Source organism: Gastrolobium bilobum, unplaced genomic scaffold (assembly GCF_033153095.1).
Source record: "Gastrolobium bilobum isolate Gb01-03AN ecotype WA unplaced genomic scaffold, APGP_CSIRO_Gbil_v1 utg2187, whole genome shotgun sequence".
NCBI lineage: Eukaryota > Viridiplantae > Streptophyta > Magnoliopsida > Fabales > Fabaceae > Gastrolobium > Gastrolobium bilobum.
Window position 1 is genome coordinate 44,299 of NW_026896557.1, and position 19,579 is coordinate 63,877.

Sequence of the window (19,579 nt, forward strand, 5' to 3'; positions counted from 1 at the left end):
TGCGGATTGTAGTATCTAGTTTCTGCCTGACAACCCCAAACATGCAGGTGTCTTATACTAGGTTTCCTTCCAGTCCAAAGTTCAAAAGGAGTCTTTGGAACTGACTTACTGGGAACCCTATTCAGTAGGTACATGGCAGTTTTTAGAGCATAAGTCCACAATGAAACGGGTAAAGAAGAATTACTTAACATACTCCTAACCATATCCAGTAAGGTCCTATTACGCCTTTCTGATACACCATTCTGTTGCGGTGTACCGGGCATTGTGTATTGAGCACAAATACCACGCTTTTCCAGAAATTTAGCAAATGGGCCCGATGTTGTCCACTTTCATCATACCTTCCATAATATTCACCACCCCTATCAGACCTGACAATCTTCATCTTTCTGTCTAATTGCCTTTCAACTTCATTAATATAAATCTCCAAAGCATTTGCAGCTTGAGACTTATCATGCAGCAAATAGGCATAACCATAATGTGAATAATCATCAATGAAAGTGATAAAATATTTTTCTTTAGTAAAGGCATTAACATCAAACGGACCACATACATCAGTGTGTGTAATTTCAAGAAGTGAGTGCTCCTTGTGGCTCCTTTCTTTGTGTGTTTTGTTTGTTTTTCTTTAATACAATCCACACAAACATTTAAATCGGTAAAGTCTAAATCCGGAAGGATTTCATTATTTACCAATCTTTTCATCCTTTCTTTGGAAATGTGTCCCAAACGTTTGTGCCACAAGTAAGCGGAACACTCATTAATTAAGGCACATTTAGTACCAACATTATGATGCAGAGTCATAAGTGTTTCAGCATAAAGATTATCAAGACATAATTTATATAATCCATCACATAAAGTACCATTACCAATCAAATGATTGTACTTGTACAAACTGAAACTACCACTACCAAATTTAAAAGAGTATCCAGCAACATCAAGTTTGGAAATTGAAACTCAATTCCTAGATATACTAGGGACATACAAAGTTTCACATAAGTCCAAATGATATCCACTGTCGAGAATTAAACGATACGTCCCAACAGCTTCCACCGGAACTTTCACTCTATTGCCCATAAAGACAAACTTTTCATTTGGCCTTGTGGATTTTAGAAGAAGAGGCCCCATTCACTTTAAGGGGTCCTCCTCCTCCTCCTTTCTCATGCATCTTACCTTTATACTTTTCAGCTTCTTGATGCTTTACATAATTGACAGAATGATTTTAATAACATGCTCAATGATTTTAATTTTGCCGCAATGCTTGTCATTTCAATAACATGCTCATGCATAGTACGCGAACCATCAAACTTCATGGTGGTCAGTGTACTCATAAGTGTCCCAACAAGAGACTTATCAGCGGTTTGGGAGCGCTCTTCCACAAGTTTCATCATTTCGATGGTACTTTCAGTTTGTGGAAGAGCTGACTTAATGCTTTGAGTCATACATGTCACATACTGACATACTTCACAGATTCAACTATACTAACTTCAATGCATAGATTCAACTATACTAACTTCAATGCATATTAATGTTCACCTTTGGGGATCCATTAACATACAACATTAACTATAATGATGCTATATAAATTTCACATAATTTGGCAATGATGCATACCCCTATCATAATTATTTGTCATCTTTGGATGTCCAAATGTGAGGAAATATGCCAACAATACCAACATCCATGTTCATTTTATAAAACAAATAATCAACCTTTGGGTTGATCCCCAACTGTTCTATAATAATGAACTTCAATATACCATAACTATAATAATTATACCATACTATTCATAGCATCACAGTCATGGTAATTGAAATAAAATTCATAATATTTGAAATTAAAATAACTCTTCAAGGTTTGGCCACTTTGGTGACTAACAAATCTATCATAATTTAATTTCCAAAACTTTAATATTTCATGGTAATTGAAATAAAATTCATAATATTTGAAATTAAAATAACTCTTCAAGATTTGGCCACTTTGGTGACTAAAAAATCTACTATAATTTAATTCCAAAAATAAAATATTTCATAAATAATGATAGGATTAAATTTTCACATTCAATTTTAATCCAACCAATGTTTAACATAATCGCCACCGAAAAATAACCAGTTATATTACGGTGCAAGATGGAAAACCGAATGGCATTAAAAATAAAAATAACAATTCATACATACTGTGCGTATCATTCAATAATCCATTCTTTTCAACGTACAGGGACATCAATGGCTTTTATCTTTCAATTTTATTTCTTGAAAACCGTACGGTAGTTATCTTTCATTCAAATCAATTGAAAAAGCTTTGTCGTTTTTCAATAATCTATAAAAGATAGAAGTTCCAACTTCTTTCTCCATAACCGTGAATTTGACATTAATAAAGACAGAGAATTGAATTCAAAAACCATGAAGACTTAATCATGATGCACTGTGCATTTCGGTTTCATTAAAAATTGCATAATATGACATTTCATAAAAAAAATAAAATGAAAAACACACATTCACGGATAATCGGGAAGTACCTTTAAGCATGATGATCGTGAATCTTGTTTTCCTTTCAAAACTCTAACTTTTAATGAATTAGAAGATCATACATAATTGTATATGGAAAATCACAAACTCTTAAACACAAGCTTTGATACCACATGTAAGCATTTCAACAATGATTCATGATTCATGTTCATCAATTAACATTCTAAGAACATGACAGAGGATTTTTAGAATTCATGATTTTCACATAAGAGTGTACCTTTCTCCATTAGTGCGGAAGAACTTTGATGATGGAACGTCGTTTCTCAGAGTCTTTACCCTCTGCTTTTCTTGTATCGTCTATGACAGGGATCTGATACAACTTTTATGGGCAGACTATGAAGGAGAGAATTCTGAGAGATTATCATTGTCAGAAACTCACCACTTTTCACTTTATATAACTGAACCATGTCACCAGTTACAGAATTTCAATTAACTTCGTGTAACTTCCCATTAATGCGAAACGTCAAAACGTCAATTACTATAAATGCGAAACGTTGCCATAATGTAAAACGTCAAAACGTCAATTACCATTAATGCGAAACGTTGCCATAATGCAAAACGTCAAAACGTCAATTCCCATTAATACGAAATGTCAATTACCTTAAAGCCTCTTTTATTATTAATCAAACCAATTGACACACATCACACATGAGACACAAATAGTTTTACATTCTAAACTCTCGTGAGACTTTGTTATCCATATTTTAATTTTTTAAAATCTTTACATGATGTATAAGTTCACATAAATTTTTTAAAATAAAAATTTGCTATAACGTCAAGATATTCCCATTTAACCTCTTTCTGTCACATTGTCTTTGGAGTACGTCCACAGCGGGTGCATTGAGCTTCGCTACTGGAGGAAAGATGAGACTAATCTCTCATTCTAGGAAGAAGACACATCATCTGACCTCTCAAGATTTTTCAAGAATTTACTTGAGAGCTCAGTTGCCAACTGAGCTACCCTTGAAAGTTAAGTTCGCATAAAATTTAATTAGAAAGTGCGTCTTTTTGGTCAAATATTTCTATTTTTTATATCTTCTTTTAAGAAATCTGAACGCAAATAATTTCTTGTCAATTTATTCAATTTGGATGAAAATTTCAAAGCAAATCTTGCAAAAATTTATAAGAAATCATACCTTGTGAAGGCAAACATTTAAAATATGAATACGAAAGAGAAAAAGAAAAATCAAGACCTCTCTCATATGCGTTAAAAGAAACAACACATTACAACGACAGTACTTGTGGCGTAATTTATTGCCACTATAAGACGACCCTCTTCAGATCTGAGCTAAGCGGTTTATATCAATAGGGTAAGCATCTGATGCAGACTGGGCATTATAAGCTCTCCTACCAACAACAGTGTTGCCAGCCTCAGTTGGATGAAATGCATCCCAAAATAGGAACTCCCTTCTGTTCCTGCATGGGGTTTGCAGGGGCAGACATGTAATTTGACCATTGTTCCTTCCTACCCCACAACACCCTGCATTTGTAACTCTAAAACCTGAAAATTGAAGACCCACATGGGAACAAAATGAGAATGAACTATGTCCAAAGTTTGATTCTCAAGTAAAAAGACAAATTATGACTAGAAAAATGTTTTAGGCAGCAAAGTAATTACCATAGGATGAAGGGCTGTTTATGATATCTTGAAAGATACCATAAGAGTTTATGTATATGAATCTTGCAGCCGGTAGCTGGTTGTTGAGTTGATCAACAAGTGATTTCAATCCGTTGTTGAATAATTGGTTTGCAGAATTGATTCTTGCCACACATGTTCTACCATCTGGGCTTTGGGACAATGCATTAGGGCTGCAACCTATTTGACCAACCCCAAATAACACCATTTTTCTTGCCCCATAGTTATACATAATCTGAATCACAAACACAAAACAATTATGCTTTTAATTTGTGAAAGCTTATCTGAGCTTCTAACCAGCTAAACTTCAAACCATAATATTTTGATTTATTTATTATTGTTACTACTATTAGTACAATCATTTTTCAACTTTGTAACAAAAAATGGCTAGTTGAAGCACTGGATACTATGAAAGTTAATTGAACATGGTCTAAGTGAAATAGAAAAAACAGAGAGAACAACTAACCCTGAGTTGTTGAGCATAGGCTTGGATAAGAACATCAGCATACTGCTGTGGTGTAAACTGCCTGCTGCTAGAATAGACTTGAGGCATGAAATAATTGTTAAGGTAATCATTGCTACCCAATCCAATTGAATAAATGCACTTGCTCAGATAATCTGCAGCTGTGTTCTCATCTCCCAGTAAATTTACCACCTGGGATACTGTCCTTTGGTAATTTTGCACTTGCCCTCTAAAACTAATACGCGCCCCCTACAAAGTAAAAAACACAAATGAACAATTTTAGAAAATACAAATGTGGTTACCAAATGAAGAAAAAAGAAATTATGTGCCACAGAAGCAAAAAGTATATATAAAGGTACCAGTTGCTGTCCAGTTTCCTCTCTGATTCCAGCAGCTGCAGATGCATAATTGACTCCTCTGAGTATATCTCGGCCCCTAGCTGTTGCATAGGGAGATATGTAACCATTGAACCCCAAAAGCTCAGCTGTTTTATTTCAACAGAAAGTTAGACAAGAGTGAAAGATTTCATGTACTTACATGAATATAGAACTAATGAAGAATCAATTTTATCAACCAGATTAGCTCCTACTTTTTCTCTCACTGTTTCATTTTACTAAATCAGCATTTCTGGTTAATAAATATCTGGATCGGTAAATTTTTCTTGCTGGTGCTCTATCTTTCTTTACTTGCTTTTCTACCACATATCTCTTACTCAAAGGACTACGTACCAGAACCAGACTGTCTTAAATTGCAAACTCAATGCCGCCAAACAAACCCACGTGCTTGGAATTTTAAGGGGTAGGAACATACCTAAAGTGGAGTAACTCAATAGAGTAGTATCAAATGCAGGGTTCTAGTTTTTATTCTGTTCACAGACATCTGCATGTTACTTTTTATTTATTTTCATTGATGACTGATAAGAAAACTCGTGCTTCTTAAAGCCTTGCCTTAAGCAAAATATGTTGTGGTAGGAATTTCTTTTGTATGAATTTAGCATCATAACTGTCATCCAATAGGCTATTAGACAATATCTAATGGATTACACAGTAGAAAAATAATAAACATGCTAAGTAATTTAATGTATGCCAAATAATTAGTAGACCCAAAATCTTAAAACAGATAAAGGCTGAGGATTGGATTTTATGACTATATTTATATCATTATCACCCTATGATTATGATAATGATAATGATGAATTGATGATTACAGGAGCATACATGTGAAACTAGTTTAAGACCATATATGTAGGTAGAACCATGTGATTATGTTAACAGTATATATAATTGACTTATATTATGCTCTAGTGTCATGCAATTTTGATTAGAAACAAACTCACCAATTACATCAACAGTAGTTTTCCCATTGGAAAACCTTCCAGTTGGCCCCCCAGGAAAGTCAATCCCATAAGGCAGGTAGTTAGCTTTGGCCAAAGATGAGAGCTGATTGTTGTTCCCATTATCTACCAAAGAGTCCCCAAAAATAAAGTAGCAGGGTACTTGTTGTGCAGCTCCAACCCCACTCCACAAACCCAGAAACACCACCAATGCCCTTATATTCATAATCCACTTCATAATGTGCTCCCTTGATGCCATTGAAGTAACAAATGGTGGCAAGTGTTGGAATGAGTGAAGTGGATGTGGAACTTCTGAAATAAGCAAAACTATATATAGTAGTAGAAGGAAGAGAGTAGGTCTTGCCATATAGCTTTTACAGTTGGGAGTGTTTGTTAGGAGCATTAATTTCACGCGGAGATAATGTGAAAATGAATGACAATGCCGGCGTTACAAGTGTACCACTACCACCCCTTCTTTCTAGTCTCTTTAATGTGGTCGATGAATTGCATTTTCCAGTTATGGGAATTCAGCCATTCCAACTTATCCATCAAATTTTTTGCAAAATTAATGGTTTTACCAAAAGGGAAAAAGGTGCTACATGGCTTTTTCGTGATATTTTCATAGCAATATATCCTAGTAACCAAGCCATGTTAAAATAGAGAAGTTCATAGTGGTTTGTGCACATCAAAGTATCGCCACTTGTCATTTTGCTAATTTTAACTTAAGCAGAATAGAGGTGTTCGTAATTGCTCGTGAACATCACACACCATCGCCATCATATTAATTGAGCTCGCAGTGGCTGTGGAATTATTGATGAAAATTCCTGTAAAGTAACCACGCAGTTATTTAAGTAGTTTCTTATCTACAGTTACAATTGTGCCTTGAAACACTTGGGGTGTACGTGCATATGACAACCTAAATTATGAACCCCTTGCTAAAATCAATTTGATATAATGATACATCGGAATTTAAAAAACTTAAAAAATATTAAGATTTGAAGTTTTACACTTCCATGAGCTATTAACAAGTTAAGAATTAAAATACAAATTTTTTTGTTAAATATTTATTTAATAGAGTATATTTGTCTCTCTTACATGTCACTATGTCCTGGTCTCCTCCATTGTAGATTTCCCATGATTTCTTTACATCACTCTCGTCATAGACACATAAAGTTGTAATATTTGATCCCAACAAATCAAAAAAACACATCTACACAAGCACCCAATTATCAAAATCACATCACAGCTTATTACAAAAAAAAAAAAAAAAAATCACATCACAGCTAACTTAATTAAGAAATGTGCAATATGCACTTTTGCTACTCTGTTATCATTTGCTTTTGTTTTCATTGATCCCGTCAACTGCGCAACTGAACCCTACCATTAGCTCAATCAGAAGTAAAAGCGTTATGGACATCATATCTAGTCAAGTTATGAATGTGATCAATGTTCTGTAGTAAGATCCACATGCAAGTTGTTATCAAGACTGAGTCTAGCCAACTTTGTTCAAACTTTTGAGACATGAAAATCACCACGCACCACAGCCCTTGGTCCATGCTCCAAAATATATAAATGAAACCTTCTTTTCTAGCGCAACCTAGAAAGTGAAATGAATCCAATCGAGGACAACCTCATCCCACTCAATAATGAATTTTGTTTGATTTTATGTTATTTTAAAAAAAAAACGAAGAATATATTAATTATTTTTCTAAAATTTAAATTTATTTTTGGTTTCATTTATTAAATAAAATAAGATAACAAATTAATAAAGAGAATAATATATTTAAAGATTTTAATAGAGAATAATTTGAGTAAATATGTAAGATGTTGAGGTTTCATTAATGAGTGTACTATGAAGACATTATTTAAAGAATTATTATTATCTTTTATTATATGATTCTAATTATTTAAAAAAGTAATTAAATGTTGAATTTTGATGAATTTATTAATGAATGTCTTCGGATATTGATTAAGAAAATTAAAATACAAAGTTTTAAATGAGAAGGAAAACATTTATTATGTTAGGATTACCATAAAAAAATACTTTATACTTATATCTTTTTATAATTACAACTATTTAATAGAGAATATTAAGATTTTTTTTGCAGAACACTTAAAAAATTCAAATTCAAACAAAAAAAAGTGACTAGAAAATAATATATATTCATGGAAAACCGTGCCACGCGTATCTAAAAGGATAGTATCTAAATTATTTCCTGAAAAAAGAAAAGGACTGGAGAGTAATCCATGCCATAATACGTTCTATTGAAGGCTTGGGATTTGTCAACTAATCATAAATGCTAGTGGGTAGTAAAATTTAATGATTTTGGCTGTCATACTAATACATGATTGTGCATTTAAAGCAAAATGTCGACCATCTTCGTTCCTCACTCTTTACTTTAGCCAAGTTAGCTAACCACTACGTGCAGCTCAGAGCAAGTTGGCGTTGACGTTTGCGTCGGTGTTATACATTGTGGATTGTATTGTACTAGAACTAACTCCGAAGCCCATGAACCAGGTCAACATAAAATGGTCTGACGAAGAATCGTTTGAACCTTTTTTTTTTATCATTGAGTAAGAAAATTAGTTTAAAAAAATAGCAATAACTTTTGTACAAAAAAAAATGTTGAACAACAGATTAATGCACCAAAGTTAAATAGGCCAAACTCGTAAATCCGTTTTTTTTTTTTTTTTGTACTAAATAAATCCGCTTTCAAATAAGGCTGCAAAATGTCCAATACATGTTAAAGTAATGGCTGGCCGACAAACAGCTTGAATTTGATCATCACCCAGGGCATGTTGATAATTGTGTACGTGAAACGTGTTGCGTCCTTTCTTTCAAGTTTCAACCATTCCAGGCTGTTACCATAGCCAAATGACAAGAACTTCCTAGTCTTCTCGTCTTAAAATCAGACATTAACTTCCATTGACTTTTCCCCCTCGCAAATTCTGTGTTTTTGCCTCAATCTCAATAATGGATTGCAATTTTCCGCACAATTCCAAATTCATAAAAGCAACGTGAAATATTAGATTTACAAACTTTTTATTTATAAACTCTAACTATATATTCTCCGTAATATATACATAGTTGCTTTTGTAAATTAAAATGTTTATAGATATAACTCTTCTCAAAAACAAATATCACAGCACAGCTGTTTGTTTCGTCTCTAGCTATGGGGAAGCAAAATTATCCGGTTGCCTCTTTGGTGGTGTAGGGTGAACTTGGGTTTATTTGGTCACGTCTGAGTAAAAGTCTTAAATGTAGATGGCTGGGTGAGAGGTGGATACTTAGCTAGATGTATAGGCAGAACTATCGGTACACATTGCTCTGTTCAAACTTCATTGTTGCAATTGCCTTTGTTCATATCCAATATACCAAGGCTGGATGGAGTTACGTGACTGCATGCCGAGTCAGTGAATGAAACAGACACCAAAAAGAGCAGAGTCAACGGAAGAATTAATGGCAACAGCTACGGACTTCTTAGAGAATAATATAAATCATTAAAAAAAAATTTATCTAACGTCTTAAAGTTTTGGATTGAGGTGGTTCTTTACATGATATCAAAACTTCAGTGACCACAAGGTCATGAGTTCAATCCTCACTGCCTCTCACTTTCTAGTGGAATTAAATAAAGATAAACTTACGCTTTAAGTCCAAATGGCTCTTACGTGAGGGAGTATGTTAAAGAATAATACAAACCATTAGAAACATCCTCACCCAACACCTTAAATTTTTTGAATTGAAGTGATTCTTTATAGGGTCTAAGTAGGGTAAGCGACTTATCAGCGACCTATTTGACTTACATCAAGTGCATATCTTTCATACTAAAAAAATATATATTCAAGTGATTAAAATTAATCTAGTGGTGAGAAATTTGAATAATTTGTACGAGAAGATCATAAGTTCAAATTTCAGTATCACCATTGACAATGTGTGTGTGTGTGTATATATATATATATATATATTCCTTTATTAAAAATATAAAAGGTAGGATTTATGTGAAAATACTTATAAAATGGTGGATAAAATGGTAAAAGCTAATTTTATTTTATTTTTTCAAATTTAGTGTAAGATATATGGGATTAATATTTGTCCTTATAAAGGATATATAATTGTGTCATCATAGTCAAAATTACAATGTTTTATAATGAGAGAAACATTTACACAATACAAATCATAGTGGAAAAAGTAAAATATATTTTAATTTAAATATTAGATTAAAAATAGTCATTTTGATTAAAATAACTGTCTCTTAAAAGAACAAATATTTTTTCCAAGAAGTCTTCAATACTGTTTGACTACTGAAGGTATTTCCAATTTAGGTCTAGCTTAATATATTTAGTGAAATAAAACAAACTCAAGCCTTGAGTAAAATTTGTTTAGAAGATTACCAAAAAAAAAAAAATTGTTTAGAAAATATGTTGTAGGTCTTCTTTGACAAAGTCTAATCTCTGATCTTTACACTTACAAGTCGGCCTATGAAATATTATTTAGTTTAATAAAAAAAATATTTAAATCGTAAAATAATATTATTTTAATTATTTTATCTAATTCTTAATAAATCTTTGAAAGTCTAATATGCTAACAAGTTTAGGCTTGATATTTTACTTTTATCAACTTAGCTTCCTTTGTGTTGAAAGGTTCAAGCTTGTTGATCCATTTTCGTGCACCTTGTTGAGTCAGTCTTGAGGGGCTGATTGTGAGCTCCAAAGAGCAGCCTCTTCTTCTGTTTTGGCCTTTGGTATGTATACCAACCTTTAATCATGAGTTTAATGCTTAAAAATGAAAGCTTGATGCATGTTAAGGTTAAAAGATGATAACTTGTTGTTGGGTGAGGCTTATCACATCTAGAAATGCATGATTAGGTGTTTAAAATCGGTTAAAAGGGAACCTTTTTGGGATATCTTCACGAAAATGCAGAAACTGCATTCTGTCGTGAGATATCCGGATATTTGTCGAACTGATATCCGGATATTGGATATCCGGATACGTGGTTTTGGGATATCCGGATATTAGATATCCGGATATGTGAATCTGTATATCCGGATATTGCATATCCGGATATGGACAGCGAGATATCCGGATATTCTGGGATTTCGCAGAACAGCAGCTGTGTTGTGTGTACAGTAGGCTATTGGGGGTTTATGGACCCTAGTTTGATGAAGTTGAACTTCTGTATTTAATGGATTAAGCCAGAATCATGGGATTAAGGGCTTGTGGCTTTGTTAGAAGCTTTAAGACTTGAAAACGTAATGAAAATGCGTTGTCTTAATATTGTATGCTTGTGGTGCATGTTGTTGATGTATTGTTGGTCCATAACAGATTGTGAATCTGCTGTGTTTGGACTTTGAGCTGTGGACTCTTGGCTTTTGGAGTTAGCTTGCAAGGTAAGCTTTCGTGTCCTCGGTTTAGCCATGTTGTGGTTCCACCATGTCCCATGGGGGTATGGTTTATGCATGTTGTGTACATGCTTTTAGATATTTGATATGTTGATTGAACTTTACATGTAATGGCTTTTAATATGCATGTGTTGTTTCATCTTGACGGGAAGCCTGATTATGTAGCGCCATACAAGATGGTGTACCGGGGTGAATGCAAGTGGTACTTGCACGGTGTGTAGGTGATAGACGTATACCTGCACTGTCTCTGGCCAGTAGATTAGTATTGACACACATGGCATGATTATCTGCTGCATTGCATTGTTTTTGAAATGATAAATGATAAACTGTTTTGAACTTATATTGCACATGTAAGTGAGCTTGGGGTGGAAGATCCTTGAGGACTCACTGACTTACTGAGATTTCTAGATTAGAGATCTTACCCCACGTTTGGGGAATGCTTATTTTAGGATCAGGTAGTATGGGTACTGATGCCTCAGGCGGCAGGAGGCCGGAGCTTAGCTGATTATGTTTTACTGCTTTATATTAGCATGACTGGATTTGGGATGCTGTTTATGTTTTCCGCTATTTATGATATGTTGTTGTTGAGACTGATGTTGGGCATGTTGCCTTATTTGAGTGAGCATGGGAATTGTCCATGACACTTTCTGTTAGTACTTTTAGTTTGGAGTTGTATAAACTGTTAGATGGTCCGGTCTGCATTGTTGTAGTTCCGTGACTAGAGCCACACTTATATTATCTATGTTATGAGGTATTTCAGTTAGCTGTTTTATTGTAATTACATACATGCGATGTTTTATTAATTGATTATTAAGCAAGTTGGTAATGTTAATGGCATCATAATTGAAAAGAAAAAGTAATTCCGCATTTTAATTAAACGCAGCTTAATACGATATTATGATAACATTACCGGATATATACGGGGTGTTACAGTATCAGAGCCTCGTGTTCCGGGTTCGATCCTCGCCGCCCCCCACTTTCTTTCAAGTGAAATTTCTTTGTTCGCACAGGTAGGTGGACCTGTGCATTGTCTACCCTTCAAGCCCAGTGGGCTCTCGTGTGAGGGGGCGTGTTGAAATATATAAAACCATTAATGTAGCCTCACCCAACAACTTAAGCTTTTGGGTTGAATTGGTTATTTACACATGTTTAAACCCAATTATAAAGAACTAATTCAACCCAAAAAATTTAGCTGATGGGTGAGGCTACATTAATGGTTTTATATACTTCTAACACTCTCTCTCACATAAGAGCTTATTGGACATGAAGGGTCGATAATGCATAAGGCCACCTACCTGTGCTAAGAAATTCTACAAGAAAAAGTGGGGGATGACGAGGATCGAACCCGGGACACGAGGCTTTGATATCATATAAAGAACCAATTCACCCAAAAGCTTAAGTTGATGGGTGATGCTACAGTAGAGGTTTTACATACTTCTAACACTAATGATTTTTCATAATTTGTCTCACCTAAGGGTGAGATACAGTAGGTCGAAGGCGCGATGGAGTAGGTTGTCCTTACAGATTAATTTTTCTTTTAGAGCTTAAATCTCTAATTAATGAAAAAACATCTCACTTTTCTTCCAAACCTTAGCCCTCAATCTCCCTTTCTAGCTCCCTTTCTTGATTTTTGCACTATAGATGGATCAATTTTGTGTGTGTTATGTTCTCATGTGCGACTAGGATGCACAATGATGAGAAACACGTCAGAGAGGCAGTTGTCTCTGATGTGCGTCAGCTAGCTCCAAACATTGGTGAAGAACGCAGTGCCTCAACGTGCACGACTTTATGAACATATACATGAAACGCATCTTCCTGTATCATATCGATAGTACATTTGACCAAAGAAATAACCAGGTGTAATATTTTGGAAAACACATTAATACAGTCAAAAGGCCAAAAATTATAGCTAGGCACTAGGGCAACCACACAAAAACCACCATATAAGTCAGGCAATAATGCTTTGAAAACGTAAAGAATCCCTCAACACCTAGTATTTGAAATTAGCAGTAATTGATGAGATCTTTATTTTCTCACGTGTTAATTTTTTCCTTATGTTTATCAGCTGGTAGCTTTTTGTTATTAGTTTATGAGTTAGTTAATTAGTTTTGACTGAACAGATGCCATGTAGATTTTCTTCTCTTTTTTGACTCTACTATAAGTAGGTGAGTCCCTTTGTAACTTAATCACTTTTTTGCATCTTGAATCAATGAGAATACAACTTTCTCTCTCACTTCATAAGATGGTATCAGAGCTCTTCGCAAAGCTCTGATATTCGCCATTTCCTTTGCTTTTGTTTGCGTTTGTTAGATTTCTTGGATTCCTGATACTTTTGTGTTTCTTTGAAACCTGTAATTAGTGACAATCACTCCAGATGGCGAATCAGAGTTTTGCTTCAATTCAAGAACAAGTAGTTGATGTTATTCTAAGGTACCTACCAAAATTCCAATGGTGCGCTTGATTCTTCTGATCCAGGAAGTCCATACTTCCTCTATCCTAGCGAAAATCCATCTTTGGTGTTGTATCTTCCCTCATGAATGACAAGAACTATCATGGTTGGGCAAAAGCTATGAAGATGGTCTTAGTTTCCTAGAACAAGCTTTCTTTTGCGAATAGAGTCATTACCACTCTACATGAGTCAGATCCACGCTATTCAACCTAGGAGAGGTGCAATGTTCTCATGTCTACATTGTTCAATAACAAAATCTATCTCTCAATCCATTTTATGGATGGATCGTGCCTCTTATGTGTAGAACAATCTCAAGGAGAGGTTCTCTCAATTTGATATTTTCAGTATTTCAGATTTACAAGATGATATCCACCGGTTGCATTAATGAGATAGCACTGTCTCTGACTACTACACACAACTGAAAATCCTATGGGATGAATTAGAAGCACTGCAGCCAACTCCAAGTTGTACGTGCGTACATTTTTGCTGCAATGTCTCTTTGGAAGTGAAAAAGATTTGAGAAAGATACTACTCTATACGGTTTATTAAAGGACTTAATGACCAATTCTCACATGTACGATCAAAGATTATGCTGATGGATCCCTTACCATATGTTAATCGTCTGTTTTCTCTTATTATGCAACAAGAGAGACAACTGCAATTGGAGGAAAACCTTTCTAGTCTTGATGCTCCCAAAATCTTCTACAACTCTGTAGATCAGGCACAAGGAAGATAACGTGCTCAAGTTCGTGGCAGAGGACGTGGATTTAATGCTAGACGAGGAAGACCAAAATTTTCAAGGTTATGCACACATTGTGGCAAGACTAGTCACACGATGGAAACATGCTTTGAAAAGCATGGATATCCACCTGGTTACAAACAAAGGAACTCTGTGCATAAAGCCAACGTAGCTGCAGCAGGTGGCCAAGATCAACTCTTAGAGTCCTTGGAGCATGGGAGCAGCGATGTGAAGGTCGATTTCACCAATAATCAATACTAGACAATACTGGAGCCGATACAACAAACAAAGCAACAAAATTTGCCTATCCAGCAGAACTCATCCCATGCATGCAATTTTGTAAAATCAAAGGCACTCGATTTTGAGACTGTTGAGCCTTCTTCAGGTAATTACAAAGACCAGTGGATTCTGGACACTGGAGCCACTGATCATATTACACATTCTCTTGAATACTTATCATCCATTCGAAAGATTGAGCTCATTGCCATTTCATTACCTAATGGAAATCAAGTGCTTTCTTTTCTCGCTGGAACAAAGTCACTTCAACTGACAAATGTGTTGTTTGTTAAAGATTTTAAGGTGAATTTGATATCAATCAATAGATTGGTACATAATTCTAATTGTCAGGTGATTTTTTAGCCACAGATATGCACTATTCAACACCTTCCATGGTAACGATTGATTCTGCTAAGCTGGAAGCAGGGCTGTATATACTTGATCACAAGTGCAGTGCTGAGAATAAACCCGATATCAATATAGGAGAAAGTTCGTGGAAGCCAACTTGCAACAAAAGTTCTACAATACAAACAGATGCTGCTGATATATTGCATATGTGTCTAGGTCATTGTTCAAAGTCTGTAATAAAAGCAATGATACTTCATTTTCCTTTTATTTCTTGTAATAAAATAAATGATCATTGTGATGTTTGCCATCTAGCTAAACAAAGAAAGTTACATTTTAATCTCATCTTTACTGTTTTGAGTGCAGCATTTGACTTAGTTCATATTGATATATGGGGGCCTTACTCAATACCCTCTATTCATGGGAGTCGTTATCTCTTGACTATAGTAAATGATCACACACGGTTCACTCTGGGAATTCTCATGAAGTTAAAAGCTAAGACCATAAGTCATATTAAAGCCTTTGTAACACTTGTAGAAAATCAATTTAGGACAATTATAAAGACTTTTCGCAGTGATAATGGCCAAGAGTTTTTTATGCAAGAATTTTTTTCTCAGAAAGGGATAATTCATCAAACCACTTACATTGACTCTCCTCAACAAAATGGAACCGTGGGGGGAGGAAATATCAGCATATACTTAACATAGCAAGGACCTTTCTCTTATAGAGCAAACTTCCTAAGAACCTGTGGTGCTATTGTATTTCCCACGCCATTCATCTTATTAATCAGCTTAGTTCCCCAATGCTACACAATAAATCCCCTTATGAGCTACTACACAACGAACCACTTGTTTTCATTCACCTAAGAACATTTGGATGTTTTGCCTATGCTTCCATTATCATGGCAGGGTGTTCAAAGTTTGAACCTCGGGCTAGGAAGTGTGTTCATCTTGGTCATAAAGATGGAGTAAAAGGGTATTTCCTTTATAACCTAACCTCTAAAGAAATATTTCTCTCACATAATGTGATTTTTTATGAGCAATATTTTCCTTTCTTTAATCAACACCTGAAGTCTCATGATCAGTCTTGGCCATTTGTTACTGATTCATCTACTCCTTATAATGTACCCACACAACATCAATATGAAGAAGCTCCTGATATTTCAGTCATTCCATTTAATACAGATATGCCACCTCAGTCACATACTCCCATCGACTCAATTGTGTCACATTTTCCTTTTCATACTGATGTCTCCACTGATGATGTGTTTATTCCTCAAAGACGCTCATCTAGAATAAGAACAAGGGCAAAATGCTTAAATGATTTCCACTATACCCTTTCTGATGCCAATTCCCTCTATCCAATATTTATGTTGTTTCATACAACAAATGTTCTTCTGCATATTCCACATTTTGCCATAATATTAGTAGCTTTGTCGAACCACGAACTTACAAACAAGCAGCAAATTCCCTTGAATGGGTTGAGGCTATAAATGAGGAGATTAAAGCCTTGAACCGTAACCAAACTTAGTCATTTGTTGATTTACCAAATGACAAACGCCGCATTGTCTCTAAATGGGTCTATAAGATAAAACATAACACAGATGGCTCTATTTCTCATTACAAGGCACGACTAGTGGCAAAATGGTATAATCAAATAGAGGGAGTAGACTATTTTGAGACTTTCTCACCAGTTGCAAAATTGACAACCATTAGACTTCTATTGGTAGTGGCAGCATCGCGAAATTGGTTTCTGGAACAGCTTGACATCAATAATGCCTTTCTTCACGATGATCTATCTGAGGAGGTCTATATGTTAGTACCAGAAAGTGTCTCACCCCCATCCAAACCAAGTTTGCAAACTTCAAAAGTCCCTTTATGGACACAAATAAGCTAATAGGCAGTGGAACACTAGACTCACCTCAGAGCTGTTGCTGCTTGAATTTTCACAATCATTAGGTGATCACTCATTATTCACCAAGGTATCTGATGGCTCATTTACAGCCTTACTAGTATATGTGATGACATGGTACTCGCGGGTAATAACATGGATGAAATCAATTCAGTAAAAAGTCATTTGGGCAAGCTATTTCGTATTAAGGATCTTGGATCATTAAGATTCTTTCTTGGGCTTGAAGTGGCCCATTCTGAAAAGGGGATAGTATTGAACTAAAGGAAGCATGTCCTTGAAATGCTTTCTGACAGTGGGCTGCTTGGGGCTAAACCCATTTCCACTCCAATTGATCCCACCACTCATCTTTGTCAAAACCAAGGGGAACCTTGTTAGGAGCCTAATGCATATAGTTGCCTTGCAGGGCGTCTCCTTTACCTCACCAATACCAGGCTTGACATAACATTTGTCATTCAACAGCTAAGTCAATTTGTCGTTAATCCTATGCAGGTGCATTTTGAAGCTGCTTGTCGGGTATTGAGGTATCTAAAGGGGTCACCAGCCAAAGGTATCTTCTTCTCATCAACGAGCACTCTCACCTTATCAGGATTTGCTGATGCAGATTGGGCTACTTGCCCTGATACTCGTCGTTCTACTACTGGTTTTGTGTCTTCTTAGTCTCTTCTTTAATTTCGTGGAAATCCAAAAAGCAAAGCACTATCAATAGGTCTTTAGCAGAGGCTGAGTGTAGAGCTTTAGCAAAACTCACTTGTGAGCTTCAATAGAGGACCTTCCTGTTAAACAATCTTCTTTTTGAGATTCCCGGCCCAACAATGGTTTGTTGTGACAATCAGGCAGCAATTCACTTAGACCACAATCTGACTTTCCATGAATGAAGCAAGCATATAGAGCTTGATTGCCACATCACTAGAGAAAAGATGGTGAAGGGATTAATTCATCATCTTCTTATTCCTTCAGCTCAACAACTATCTGATATGTTCACCAAAGGTCTCCATCCAGCTTTTCTCAGGGATTTTGTGTCCAAGTTGGGTCTCTTACACATCTACCTCCCAACTTGTGGGGGTGATGAGATCTTTATTTTCTCACGTGTTAATTTTCCCCTTATGTTTATCAACTGGTAGCTTTTTGTTATTAGTTTCTATTATTAGCTTATGAGTTAGTTAATTAGTTTTGGCTGATCTGTTAGTTTGTTTGACTGAACAGATGCCACGTAGATTTTCTTTTCTCTTTCGGCCTTACTATAAGTAGATGAGTCCCTCTGTAACTTAATCATTTTTTTGCATCTTAAATCAATGAGAATACAACTTTCTCTCTCACTTCGTAAGAGTAATTACAATAATAGACAACATCATAAAACAAGATACTATCCTTGCTATTATCCCACAACTTGGGCTAATTGTTTCCGCAATGATAAAAAGATTAGTTTGTAAGTTTAGAGCTATGAGAATTGCAAAACACGATAGCAAGGAAAACGATTAGTTATTAGATCTTGTTCTGCGCTAAATAGCTCACAGGTCTCATAGCACCAACGAGCAGGACTTCTTTTCCACAAACCTCATCTTGTTCTGCTTCTTTTCGTTCTTTGCCCTTTGCATGACATAATATTCACTCTTTTCTTTTGTATCTTTGGTAAAAGGATACCAACCGACATTCACATTTATTTAGACTTAATTAACGTTCAAATTCCCTTTGGAAAAAGGTAATATGAGAATGTTATTTAGCTAAAGACTCAGGCTCAGAGTTGGTGAAAATTCACAAAGTATAATTTCATTATTTAATAAATTTATCAGTAGATTGATTACTCGATTAATTTAAATATTTTATAAAATTAATAGAATGTCTTAATTAACATACTATGTTCAATTTTATATTTTGTAATAATTAATTTACGTAAATAATTGTTACATAAACGATATATTTTTTTCAAATATTTTTTATCATTATAGGTTTATTTACTAAAAAGAAATATTATAAAATAATGAAAAAAAAATTTCTCTCATTTTTAAAGTGATAGAGAAAAATTATAATATATGTAGTATAATAAACTCCTCATGAATAGTAAATACATCTAATTTATATCTTGAGTATACAAGCATATTTTGCATACATGAATCTACTTTAAAGTACATATGAGTTTAGAAATATAATAATAGGATGAATTAAAAAAAACTTATTATCACCTAAGAGGATAAGGGATTAAATTTTTAAAGGCAACAAAATTAAAATATTACTGTTTTAATAAAAAATTACAAAAACATTGCAGTTTTGAACCAATTTCAGGATCTATTGCACTCATCCACGCTTAATTTGGGCAAAATCACTCATGTCCTACTTAGGCGTGACCATTAAGCCACTCACGCCTTTTCCAGATGTGACCTTCCTGGATGACCAGCTTTTCTTGGGTGCGACCCAGCACACTAACATGCCTAATTTGGGCACGATTGACCCAATTGTCCTTTATTTAAACTCATCTTCTCTCCACACTCTTCACAAATCTTCTCCATC

The 19,579-nt window shown here is 34.9% G+C and overlaps 1 protein-coding gene across 1 annotated transcript; it reads right to left on the reverse strand.

Annotated features, from left to right (window-relative positions):
• Positions 1 to 3,637: 3,637 nt before the first annotated feature.
• Positions 3,638 to 6,223, reverse strand: LOC133300536 (GDSL esterase/lipase At1g29670-like). The gene is made up of 5 exons (XM_061500092.1): positions 5,958 to 6,223; positions 4,981 to 5,105; positions 4,625 to 4,870; positions 4,141 to 4,393; positions 3,638 to 4,023 (listed from the first exon to the last, which is right to left on the reverse strand). The coding sequence occupies exons 1-5, from the start codon at positions 6,211 to 6,213 to the stop codon at positions 3,800 to 3,802; spliced, it is 1,104 nt and encodes a 367-aa protein (XP_061356076.1). The 5' UTR covers positions 6,214 to 6,223; the 3' UTR covers positions 3,638 to 3,799.
• Positions 6,224 to 19,579: the final 13,356 nt, after the last annotated feature.

Coding starts and splice junctions, on each gene's coding strand:
- LOC133300536 (XM_061500092.1), bottom strand. CDS start 6,213: ATGGCATCAAGGGAGCACATTATGAAGTGGATTATGAATATAAGGGCA. Junction 5,106..5,957: donor AACTACTGTTGATGTAATTG/GTGAGTTTGTTT, acceptor GAAATAAAACAG/CTGAGCTTTTGGGGTTCAAT. Junction 4,024..4,140: donor AAACAGCCCTTCATCCTATG/GTAATTACTTTG, acceptor TTCAATTTTCAG/GTTTTAGAGTTACAAATGCA.